Here is a 12,069-nt window from a genome sequence, read left to right on the forward strand (position 1 = left end):
CGAACGCACCCCAGTCATTGGCTATTAGCTGTCAATGAGTCAGTTGTCAACAAGCGAATTTCACAACAATTTCATCATAACAATCATCCAAATTGTACGTACAATACACACTCGATTGTTTGTGTCTACTTACAACAATTACTACGTCATAGAAAGTGTGCGACACACAGTAAAAACAATAAATTCAAAACAAAAAAGCTTTGTTGCATAAGATAAACAAGAAAATGCCGCCTACAAAAAAGGCAAAGACATCCAAACAGGGTAGCAGTGACGATGACGAGGACTATCGCAAGAAGCGAGACCGAAACAATCAGGCAAGTGTTTTTTTCTTTCAAAGAATCCAACATTATCGAATTGCTCCAAATTGATGTGTTATCAATAAGAACACTCGTTTTGTTTGTGATTTTGTGCAAATCTTTTGCGTTTTTAATCGTGATGTTTGGAACCCTTTTCATACGTTCGTATTTGTGGGATTGAAATGGATTGTGTACATGTAATTTACTTTAGCATGCAGTACATTCTATGCATATTGATTTATTGGTTGTGTTTAATCTGAATTTCTGTTTTATTCCATTTGCAGGCAGTAAAACGGAGCCGAGTCAAGTCGAAGCAACGCGCCAATGAAACAAAGGACCGAGTTGACAATTTGAAAGCGACCAATACTCAATTGGAAGAAAGGATAGCCCAGAAGCAAAAGCAATTACAAACTCTCAAAGATCTATTTCTAGAAACGGCAAAAGCCAAGACAGATGCCGGAGCCAACTTTGACCTGAATAAACTGTTAGCTGACAGCGATGAGGACTAATGGATTTTTAAGTTTAATGGATAGTTAAGGTTTTTTTTTTAATTATAATCAACAGATAAAATGTTATTCAGCTATATTGTACAATAAAAACGTTCAATAAAAATGTTCGCCGTCAATTATTATTGAATAGTATGGTTTTTATTTTTGAATGAGTGATTCACGGACAGATGTTTTAGTGCGTTGTTTGTTCAATTTGATCCAGATGGTGAGAAAACAATTGTTTTTGAGTACAAAGTATCATTCTTGGAAAACCCGTTGATATTCAAACAAATAAGCAAACAAACAAGTAAGAATTTTTTTTTAATAATTCATGGCAAAAGATAATTGGAGAAAAGAAAAGAGAGGGGAAAGAACGAAGAAAAATAGAGATCAAGAAGGAGAAACAAATTTTAATGAAGAAAAAAAAAATTATGAAAAAATATCTTCATAAAAACTGCAATCAATGCATGTAAAAACACGAAAGAACAAGAATCTCAAGGATTTTTAACACTCGCTCCACTTTGTTATTTTCGCCACGTTTGGAGAGCACTTGCAAAATCTACACAGGCGCATATACACACACGTACACACGTACACATCGAAGCCGTTGTCAAGTTGAACAGCGAATTCGTACGGGTTTATTGTGTGCAAAACACAAAGTAGGAGAAGTGTTTGTAGACTATCAACATCGAATGTTTCATCGTTCTCTCTTTTTGCCTCATCTTCGCCCTATCATGTGTATATCTCTCGTCGCACAAACTACAAAGTCATCAACGCGAAACCGTTTACATTTCTATTTATTTTGTGTTGGGTCGTCGATCGAGTCAGACTGATTTTCTAATTATTCTCTCATTTTACGGAAGAAACAATTTAGTTTATTAACTTGAATAAAATTCGATTTTTTTCGATAAAACTTTTGTCAAAAAAGTGAAGCAAATTCAATATTTTCAAAGTGTAATACAAAGCGTATTCAAGTAAGTAGCCACACTCTTCTTTTATTTGATTTTCAAGAGACATATTCTGTTAGGAAAAAAGGCGTCTTCTCTTATCTATATAATGCAATACCATTTTCGCTTAATTGAATTGAAGTATTTTTGTCATCAAATGTATTAGATTAATTTTATATTTGCTACGCAATTTGCACATAAATCAAGTCAGAATTAAAAAATAAGTCGCAAATACGGAAGAATAAGCGACTAAATCGAATTATTCAATTAGACGTTCATTTCAAGTTCAGCCGCATCTGATATTGAGCATAAGACAAAGGTCGGGTTTATTTTTTCTCTTTTCCAAAAAAAACGCCAATTCATGAGAACGAAAGAACCGTTTTTTCATCGTTGATATTTTATTTAAGGGAAATGGTCTCCCGATAATTATTTAAAAAATAATCGCCGTTGATTCTGATAATTTCTTTTATCACATTCATTTCCAACGCATAATTTAATCAATAATTTCCGGTCGAAAAAAAGGAACAATTATATCGTTTGTTCTTTGGTCACAAATGATGATGATTTGGCACATTTAAAAATGGAAACACCATAAATCTCTGAATGTTCTTGGTAGTTAACACAAGAAAAATACGGGTGTATTCATACGGAAAAAATATTCTTTCTGACCAATTGAGTCGACTGTGTGTTTGTTTTGATGTTTATTTTCCTTTGCGACATCGCTTCAGATCGAACTAAACATTGACTCACCTTTTTCCCGAGAACAAAGAAATAAAAACAACAAATGAACGAAAAACAAAATCGGATTTTGGTCTGTTTTCAGTGTCGATATTTATCGGAGACGTAAAAACGAAATAGATATAAACAAAAGAGAATGCGCATTTGTATGTGTACGTGTCTGTGTGTATGGTTCGCTTGAGTCTGTACAGTCTACACAAGTTTTGTGTAGTGTTAGAATGGGTTCGATTTGGATGACACATTCGCATGCAACAGCTGTTTTTGCTGTGTGTAGACTCGCCTCTGTATGAAATGTAAAACGAAGCGATTCGGTTAAACTTGTATTTGAAAACAACGGAAACCAGTTTTCGCTGCATAATGCCTTATTTCAACCGAAACATGACAGAAAGTTTCCGTATCTATATATCCTTTGAAAAATCGCATCACAAAATAAAGACTATTATTTTGATTCGTTTTTTTTTTTGTTGTTGCTTTATTTGCAGAATCCAATCATCATGAATAAATTCCTGATTGTTTTCGTTGGAATGTTGGCGGCTGCGAATGCCATCTCATACTTCGAGCTTGTCAAAGGGGAATGGGACGCATTCAAGGTAAGATATGGTATTTTGTGCGATGATTTCATTTATTTTGAATAAAACCCATCAAAATGATTCACAATTTCTCCGAAACAAAAATTATTTGCTCCCAAAATTTCATCAGAATGCATTTTAATTAAAACGCCCCTCCGTTATTACGAATAAAAAAAAATCTGATATTGAATTGGCGCTTGCAGAATATTTTGAACTAATTACGCTTCAATAATAGTTTGAAACATCAATTTGATGAATGTGTTTTTTTTGGTTTGACAATCGGTCGTCTTATCGTTATCGTTAATCGCATCAACAGCAAAAAGTAAACATACAAACATAAATAGAAATGTAACCTTTTTTCCGTTCGTTCGTTGGAATTATTTTTAATCGCGTTTTTCAAACGACCGTATTAAATTACTGCGGGGCGAGAAGCGCGTGATCGTAGTGTCAAACGGCTAGAATAAAAACGGATGGAGCAAAATTCAGAAAGCAGAAACGCTCTGAAACGATTGACCTAACCGGTTCTAAAATCAAAACACAAAAAAAAGTGTTTTTATGACGAACGTACATCCTCATTCCGAATTGCGATAAAACTCACATGACTGTCTGATTGCGTCTTATTGTCCTCGCTTCATTTGCAATTCTCTTTTTCGCTAGTTTTTTTGAATGAGCCATATCAGTTTACATGATTTGCTGTCGCAGTCGGAATTAGTTCATAAATAAAAATCTTCGTCAAAAACAAAACATAAACGATTCATCGAAATGCTTTCATTTGCTGTCTATAATTGATGACAAATTCACAAATTGTCGAATGTTCGTACCATTTGCAGGAATTTTTTTTTGAAAAACTGCACAAAAAATTATTTTTGTACTCAAGTTTAATCGCTTGCGCAATCACTTTTATTGCAAATCACTCGAACTGCGACGAGAATTGTCGCATTGAAAAACGATTCACTTGAAACAAAGAAGCCATATCGATGTCGATGCCATTTTCCATTCACACATAGAATGACGCTTGGCTATTGTCATTGTCATCATAATCATGCAGCATATGTCTAATGAATAAATTGGTGTATGACAAAAGTAGCTACTGCTCTGATTTTAGGCTGCATTAAATAGGAGATTCAAGTGTCACGTGGATTCAAAAAATAAACTCTTGATTTGTCGTTGACCTATTTTGTCAGCATGTGTCTTTTTACGCGCCAAAATGCGCGTTGTTTGACTGCGTACAATCATTTCTGCGCGTAATCAAACTCTCTCGACGTCGAGAAACTTTGAACACAACGTAAAAAATTTTTAATATTCATTTTGACCCCAGTCACATGAACTGTTCGATTGAAGTTATTGCGCGCCGATTATTACTGTCAGTACAGACGACGCATACGTAACTGATATGTGATAACGGCCAAATACTCTTTCTGTGTATTTTGCGTTTTTTTTTTCTCCTCATTTCCACACACAATGTGAATCATTTATTTTAAGCACACTTCTGAAATGGGAACTTTCTTATCAAGCGAATTCTTTTCTTTTATTCACTTTCTTTCTTTCTTCCGTCGTTTCTAGAGTGAGCATGATAAAAACTACAAAAGCGATACGGAGGAACGTTTCCGTATGAAGATTTTTATGGAAAATAAAAATAAAATTGCACAACATAATCAAGCCTATGCAAAGGGACATGTTACATACAAATTGGGATTGAACAAATACGCCGATTTGTTGCATCATGAATTCATTCAACACATGAATGGATTCAATCGATCGGTTGCATTGAAGTAAGTTTTACCTTTTCCTTCTGATTCTGCTTCTGTATTGTTTATGAGGCAAAATTAACGGTTTCCTTTCTTTCCACGCCCAGAATGAGCAAAGGTGACAACAAACCCGTAGAAGAGCCAATCTTCTTCGTTGAACCAGCAAATGTTGAAGTTCCCGCCTCAGTTGACTGGAGAGACCAGGGTGCTGTGACTGAAATCAAGGACCAAGGTCACTGCGGCTCATGCTGGTCATTTTCGGCTACCGGTGCATTGGAAGGACAACACTTCCGTAAAACGGGTGTTTTGGTCTCATTGTCAGAGCAAAATCTCGTCGACTGCTCGGCTTCATACGGAAACAATGGCTGCAACGGTGGATTAATGGACAACGCATTCCAATACATCAAAGATAATGGTAATATATTTGAACGTCGTTCTTCTAACGATTTATGCCATTCAATCGAAATTCTGTTATTTAATCAATATTCATTTTTCTAATTTCCGTTTAATGTATACAGGTGGTATCGACACAGAGAAGACTTATCCATACGAAGGCACAGATGACACCTGCAAATACAATCCAAAGAACTCGGGCGCTACTGATCGTGGTTTCGTCGACATCCCAGAAGGTAATGAAAAGAAATTGGTTGCTGCTCTCGCCACTGTCGGTCCAGTCTCGGTTGCCATCGATGCATCACACGAATCCTTCCAATTCTACCAATCGGGCGTGTACTATGAGCCACAATGTGATTCACAACAATTGGACCATGGCGTTTTGGCTGTTGGCTACGGAACTGATGAGAATGGCAAAGACTACTACATCGTTAAGAATTCATGGGGTACGACTTGGGGAGATAGTGGCTACGTTAAAATGGCTCGCAACAAGCACAACCATTGCGGTATCGCTACTTCAGCCAGCTACCCACTCGTTTAAACTCTCTACTTTTAAACGTTCTATCAATTTTCTCTTTTTATTTTCTTTTGTCATTTTCATTTCAAATTTTTCATATTTTACTCTACCTTCTACTTTGGTCGAAAACGTTCGTTTTCAACGAATATTATTTCGAGATCCACCTTTATTCACTAAATATTTTACTAATATCGAATAAAAGAAAAAGAAGAAGTCTAGTTCATGTTACCAAATAATAACTTGTATGTTAGCATTGTTGATTGCGTGACTTAGGACAGATAAAAGAAAATGCGAATTAAGCGATACTTTATTTTGTAGAAATAAAATTATACATATGTTCCATTAAAGAACAATACGAATACTTTCAAGCATTATATATCGAAACTATACATATAGATTTGGTCTGATCTTCACAGGATAAATTAAGGAAATCGAAGAAAAAAAAAGAAACAAATCAATTATAAAAATTTGAATAAGAATAAAGTTATTTTAAAAGAAGTTAACTGTGAATTGTGCGTTTTTCGTGTGTGGGAAAACCTACTCCCTTCGCCATTGATATCTGGTCTTGGAAATGATTAGAAAAAATCACCGTCGGTGATAAACAGAATCAATCTTGATTTAAAAAAAACATTCATGAAATAAATTGAAACACATTTTTTTCGCAAAATAACAGTTTTTTGTCTTGAGAGTGTCGATTTGTGACATTTCTTCGTTGTTTGTCAAATAAATGTGAATTTTGGGGTTTTCAACCGAAATCTACAAATATTTGCGAAACCATTCAATTTCATACTACTTCTTTATCGCGCCAACGAATTAAAAAAAAAAGAACTAATCTTCGGTCTCGGCATTTTGGCATTTTTCGGATTGTATTTTCGACGCAATATCGATCGGTCAGAACGTGAACAGCGCATGAGATTATGTGAAACACAAATGCAGTAATTGAAATCTGAAATATGACAACGTTAAATCAACACCGGCCGATACATTTGATGCGTGATCCAAATAGACAAGTTCAACTTATATCACAATTTATTTACGCACTTGATGATGACAATTTTTGAATTTTTGTTTGGCTTATTTCTGTTTGTTATTTGAACATTTGAAATAGTGGCGTTTCTACTCTCAATTAATCAGTTAATGTCAAGTTATCTCAATTCTCTATGGAACAAGGAAATTGTTAGTTTTGAAACAAAACACACTTCAATGAGCATGACATGGGCATATTTGATCTCTGAAGAGGAGATTTTAGCCGTATTTGCTGTTCAATGTTTGCTGTTAAATTCAGAAGAATTTGAGGTGAGTGACATTTCCAAGCAAAAGAAAGACAGACTTCAGCGATAAGTTCTTCCACAGACACAAAAAAAGAAGAACCAAGCAAAAAAAGTGCTTTTTCCATTAAATCATATTGAATTTCTTACATTGTCGTTGAATACAAAGCAAACGCTGGAAATCTTTATCGTATTGGGTGCTCTACTGTTTCCTTGACGTAATGTTCATTCAAATTGCGATTGGAAGTGTCGGATGTCAAGAATGAATCACAAAACGTGGTCAACACAATCCGAAACCGGCAAATCCAACAAACATACATACAAACTGCATCGCAATTCCAGCTAACGACAAACACCTACATGAATGAATGCTTCAAGCAACTTTTCTGCTTCTTTATGCTAAAAATTGTAATGTTTTTCCGTTTTGAAGAGAAAAAAAAATTGCGTTCATCGTACCGAGCGCACATACCTTATGAAATGGTGAGTTTTTGTTGAAAAAAAGAAAATCCATCGTAGTTTTCCATTGTGTTTTCTCTTTATTCCCCTTCAAATTGTGTGATTTTATTGATTTGATCTGTGCATCAAATAATTGATATTTCCGTGTGTTCTTGTTTATTTTTTCATTGTTTCGACTAAAGGCAAAAAAATAGCGTGGATGTGGACAAGGTGCCGGAGTAAATACATCGTTTTAACGTAACAACTATATACCATTTATCGTAATCCCTAAGCCAAAAGTTGGCGATGCTGGCAATTACAAATGCACTATTCCGGAAACAAGTGATTCAGCCACCATCGAAGTCATTGCCAACGTCTATGTGGAAAAATTGCCATAAAAAATGAATACAGTCCGAACAACAGATGTAAAGCTGGATTGCGTTGCACGTGGAACTAAGCCCAACATCGTATGGTCAGTTAACGACACAAACAATAATGAAAACGCAATACTCGTCATTGAAAACATTGAACGATCTGATCAAGTTAACTACAACTGCAGTGTAACCAACAAGGCATCCGAATTCCAATTTGACGGACGCCCAAAGTACGAAACCGCTAAAACTGGAACGTTCGTCAAAGTGAGGGGCACCGTATGGGGCAGAGTGATGAAAATTCCACCGTTCTATTGGTTCAGTTAAACAAAAACATTGTATTACATTCTATATAATAATAATGTTTATGATTTCAATCCATCAGTTTGTAATGACTTAAATTTCAAATACAAATGCACAACACCAAAGTGAATTCCGTGGAATTTTGAAACAATAAATAATTATTCTGTAACCTGAAAAGTGTTTTTTCATTCGCTATTTCTTTGCTTAAACTTTGACCGCTAACTCGCTTTGTTCGCACTGCAAATTGTGTTGTGTCTCGAATAAAATGGGCAGCACTCACAGTGAAGTGACACCATTCCATTATCAGTGTCAATGTAGTTTAAAATGCAAATCGAAATCAAAAATATCGAAAATGAATGAATGCATAGGAAAATTTATAAACTGTTTTTATACAATGTATGAATATTCAAAACATTGTATAGTGATTGAATTTGATTTCGAGCTTATTATCATTGAGCGTAGTATCAACACAGGCGATTTTCTGGAACTTTAAACTGGGCAACCGTTTTTTTTTCTGCTGTTGATTATCACAACAATTGTTTACCAAAACTGAAACACATTTTCTCATGCCATGAGGTGATAGGTTTGTATCTCTGAATCCATATCTTCTGTGCATAATGTCTGCATCAAATATAAAAGTTTAGCTCCAGTTGAAGCAAAATGTGTAAGAATAAGCCTACACATGTAAGAATTATTATTTCAATTATAGCATTGAATAGAATAAAATAATGTGTAGCAGATTTTTATCGAAAATTTACAGAAATAAGCAAATGTAATAAGCGGTAGTAACTTTCTCTTGTTTTAAATCAAATATGATGTAATAGTAAAACGAAATAAATTGTCAATAAAATGCAAACTTTAATGCAGATTTTTTTTACAATTTGAATTTCCTTTCCGATTTTTCGGGAATATTTCGAGCTATATTAACAGTTTCTCTCCGAAGAACTGTACTATTTTGGTCTTAATGCAACAACGAGTTTTTTTTGGCGAATGGTCTTATTCTCTCTAATTTTTATTCAGTCAAATTTAGAAAAAGAAATTATTATGCAACTAAAAACCATTCCACTCTTTTGCATTTTGCTCTTTGATAGGTTTAAATCGACATATTTTGTTCTGTTTTTCTAAGAAAATTGATGGGTTAACTTGACCAAAAGATATCAACACATATTGGTTTCAATCTAGGGGACTCACGCCAATTTCCATATTTAAAATATGAATAAATAATATGAATTTGTTTATGTTTCAACATATTAAACAGATATGTATGCATAATTTCAATTTTGCTCGATTTTGTTCAATAAACCGACTGTCAGCAGAACCATGTCTAATCTGTTGACGTCATTATCGCTTCAAAAATTCTGGAAGTGGGTTTTGGTGGATCCTCAGGATTGTTCAAAACCGCTCCTGGTTCTGGAAGTGGATCCTCAGGATGGACCAGGGCATTGTCAAACCCAGTCTGATCCATCCTGAAGATCCACCAAAACCCACTTCCAGAACATATTGTTCAAGGTGAATATAAACAATAACAACGCATTCGGGCAATAATACAAAATATTTGAAATCTAGCGTGAATTTTACATGATTTAAATAATACAAATAGATTTTGCTAAATAAAATTTGGCGTGAATCCCCTAGGTTTCAATGTCAATACAGTTGAAATTGTAAAAAAATGAGGAACAAATGGCGATTGGATTCTCAGAAGAAAAGTTATAACTAGCGATTTGACAAATTTACAACGTAAACAAACATATCAAAATTGTGATTATACGATGTTTCAAAATGATTATTGTATTTTGTTTCAACGTTGGTGATTTAATGAATGTTTCAATTGAATAAATTCTCTTTTTTTATCTCATATCGCTTTTGTTTAGCTTTTTGTATCTTTTCGCGTAAAAACGATGGTAGTTTCGTGTCTTGAGATTATCTCTTCAACGTGCACCTGTCAATATAAAAAGGCTAGATTTTAGTTGAATTTCTCAGTCCCATTTTAGTTTGTGTAAAAGAATTATAAGTTCCGTATACGTATTACGAGGTGATCTTTTCGTTTGTTGAAAATTGCTGATAAGTTTCTCTCGATTAGAAGTGTGGTGAAGTGCTTCTTGTTTCTTCCGGAATTCTAGATTCAAGCAAATATAATGAGAAAACGTCTTGTAATGTTTATATCAGTATTAGTTGTTAGTGATGCTACCTTGATGTCTGACGTGCATGATTGGAATTCGTTCAAGGTGAATTCAATGTTTCGTTGAAAAGAGTGTTGAATAAATATATGAAAAAGAAGAAAAATGCATCCGAAAATTGAACATCCATTTTGATTTATAGGCCGAACATTCCAAGCACTATGACTCACTTGCCGATGAGATACACCACTTTCGAATTTTCGTTGAACACAAACACCAAATCGATGAACACAATCTGCACTATGAGAATGGAATCGCTCACTTCAAAATGGGCCTCAATAAGTACAGCGACTTGAGACCCGAAGATTTCATAGATATGATGAATGGCATCAAAGCTGGCACAAAGTGAGAATTGATAAAATACTTATTTTCTTTTTCTTTGAACAAATTGATGAATTATTTCCTTTTTTTATTTCATTAAACGAAAGTGTGATAGACGAAGATGAGGAATCAATACCTTTTGCTGGCCCTACCGATGTAAATCTACCAAAATCAGTAGACTGGCGCACCAAAGGTGCTGTTACTGGAGTAAAAGATCAAGGATTTTGCGGTTCTTGCTGGTCATTTTCAACAACGGGTAAACAATTAATACCATACTTTTTAAATAATATAAGTATTTAATATCTAACTTCATGGTAATAGGCGCCGTTGAAGGACAACATTTCCTGAAAACGGGCCATTTGCTGTCGTTATCAGAACAGAATCTAGTTGATTGTTCGAAATCGTATGCCAACTACGGATGCCGTGGCGGTTGGCCGGAATCAGCAATAAAATACATTCGCGATCATGGAATCCAAACAGAAGAATCCTATCCATATCATGGCTACGAAAATGTTTATTGCCAGTCAACTGTGAAGCCGTCTAATGTTATTGTCCATGGATTCTCACGCATTCCAAGTGGCAATGAAGATGAACTACAAAAAGCTCTTGCTATCCATGGCCCGATTTCGGTTTCAGTAGACGCAAAACATCCTTCATTTCAACATTATTCGAGTGGAGTGTATCACGAACTAAATTGCGGCTCAAGAATCTTAGATCTTAGCCATGCTGTTCTCCTGGTTGGCTATGGTACAGACGAACATGATAGAGATTATTACATTTTGAAAAATAGCTGGGGACCCAGCTGGGGCGAACATGGATATTTCCGAATGTCACGAAATCAGATGAATCATTGTGGAATAGCGACCAGTGCGGTGTTTCCCATTCTCTGACTGTATAGTAACATATCTGATTATTCATTGAATATAAGAAATTGATATTATTTCAACATCATAACTTTTAATGATCTATCTCCCTTATAAGATAAGAAATATGTTAGAGTTAGAAATGGAGCATTGGTTGAAATTGTTTTGAGGTGAACAGTTTGGCATATGTTCCAAATAAAATGTGATTCAATGACAAAACGTATTATTTGAATCGAACAAGAAAAGTTTTAACAAAGTAATGTTCTCGTGCCAAAAGCGAACGCAAAACTGACGATATCCATTTTGGGAAATAGTTTCGATGCAATTGAGTGCATTTTTGCATTCATCAGACTAATTTCGCTTTCAGCATGAGAATTTACTTTGGTTAAGTTTTTTTTCGTTTGATTTACATTTAGGTTCTGTGTTCCAAAATTAATACCTCTTTGAAAAAAACATTTCGAAAGTGTAAAAGTGTGATTTTGGACTGATCACTTTTTTGAAGTACTTCGAAAAGTTCAATTTGCTTCTTCTGACATACTGAACAACCAAAAGACGTTATGAACATATATGAAAGTAGCAAACGAAATATCTGAAGTTTATATTTATTGAAATTTGTTAAAGTAAATAATGTCCAC

General features: G+C 34.6%; 3 protein-coding genes across 4 annotated transcripts; all 3 read left to right on the top strand.

The window, feature by feature from the left end:
- The first annotated feature begins 38 nt into the window (after positions 1–38).
- Positions 39–932, top strand: LOC129569340 (CCAAT/enhancer-binding protein gamma). 2 transcript variants are annotated; one of them, XM_055448087.1, is made up of 2 exons: positions 39–318; positions 585–932. In XM_055448087.1, exons 1-2 carry the CDS (start codon positions 225–227, stop codon positions 803–805), a joined length of 315 nt encoding a protein of 104 aa, XP_055304062.1. In that variant the 5' UTR covers positions 39–224; the 3' UTR covers positions 806–932. The 2 variants fall into 2 exon arrangements, with proteins under 2 accessions (XP_055304062.1, XP_055304063.1); XM_055448088.1 differs by lacking the exon at positions 39–318 and adding an exon at positions 370–493 and having other exon boundaries at positions 581–932.
- Positions 933–1,432: 500 nt separating this feature from the next.
- LOC129569343 (cathepsin L-like) lies at positions 1,433–6,206 on the top strand. The gene is made up of 5 exons (XM_055448090.1): positions 1,433–1,758; positions 2,952–3,059; positions 4,602–4,810; positions 4,894–5,201; positions 5,305–6,206. The coding sequence occupies exons 2-5, from the start codon at positions 2,964–2,966 to the stop codon at positions 5,718–5,720; spliced, it is 1,029 nt and encodes a 342-aa protein (XP_055304065.1). The 5' UTR covers positions 1,433–1,758; positions 2,952–2,963; the 3' UTR covers positions 5,721–6,206.
- Positions 6,207–9,900: 3,694 nt separating this feature from the next.
- On the top strand, positions 9,901–12,011 carry LOC129569000 (procathepsin L-like). The gene is made up of 4 exons (XM_055447356.1): positions 9,901–10,298; positions 10,393–10,595; positions 10,679–10,827; positions 10,893–12,011. Exons 1-4 carry the CDS (start codon positions 10,209–10,211, stop codon positions 11,459–11,461), a joined length of 1,011 nt encoding a protein of 336 aa, XP_055303331.1. The 5' UTR covers positions 9,901–10,208; the 3' UTR covers positions 11,462–12,011.
- Positions 12,012–12,069: the final 58 nt, after the last annotated feature.

This window comes from Sitodiplosis mosellana, unplaced genomic scaffold (genome assembly GCF_009176505.1).
Source record: "Sitodiplosis mosellana isolate CC-2019 unplaced genomic scaffold, AAFC_SMos_1.0 Smas_scaffold_30, whole genome shotgun sequence".
NCBI classification, from domain to species: Eukaryota; Metazoa; Arthropoda; class Insecta; order Diptera; family Cecidomyiidae; genus Sitodiplosis; species Sitodiplosis mosellana.

Coding starts and splice junctions, on each gene's coding strand:
- LOC129569340 (XM_055448087.1), top strand. CDS start 225: ATGCCGCCTACAAAAAAGGCAAAGACATCCAAACAGGGTAGCAGTGAC. Junction 319..584: donor AGACCGAAACAATCAGGCAA/GTGTTTTTTTCT, acceptor ATTTGCAGGCAG/TAAAACGGAGCCGAGTCAAG.
- LOC129569343 (XM_055448090.1), top strand. CDS start 2,964: ATGAATAAATTCCTGATTGTTTTCGTTGGAATGTTGGCGGCTGCGAAT. Junction 3,060..4,601: donor GGGAATGGGACGCATTCAAG/GTAAGATATGGT, acceptor CGTCGTTTCTAG/AGTGAGCATGATAAAAACTA. Junction 4,811..4,893: donor AATCGATCGGTTGCATTGAA/GTAAGTTTTACC, acceptor TTCCACGCCCAG/AATGAGCAAAGGTGACAACA.
- LOC129569000 (XM_055447356.1), top strand. CDS start 10,209: ATGAGAAAACGTCTTGTAATGTTTATATCAGTATTAGTTGTTAGTGAT. Junction 10,299..10,392: donor ATGATTGGAATTCGTTCAAG/GTGAATTCAATG, acceptor TTTGATTTATAG/GCCGAACATTCCAAGCACTA. Junction 10,596..10,678: donor GGCATCAAAGCTGGCACAAA/GTGAGAATTGAT, acceptor ATTAAACGAAAG/TGTGATAGACGAAGATGAGG.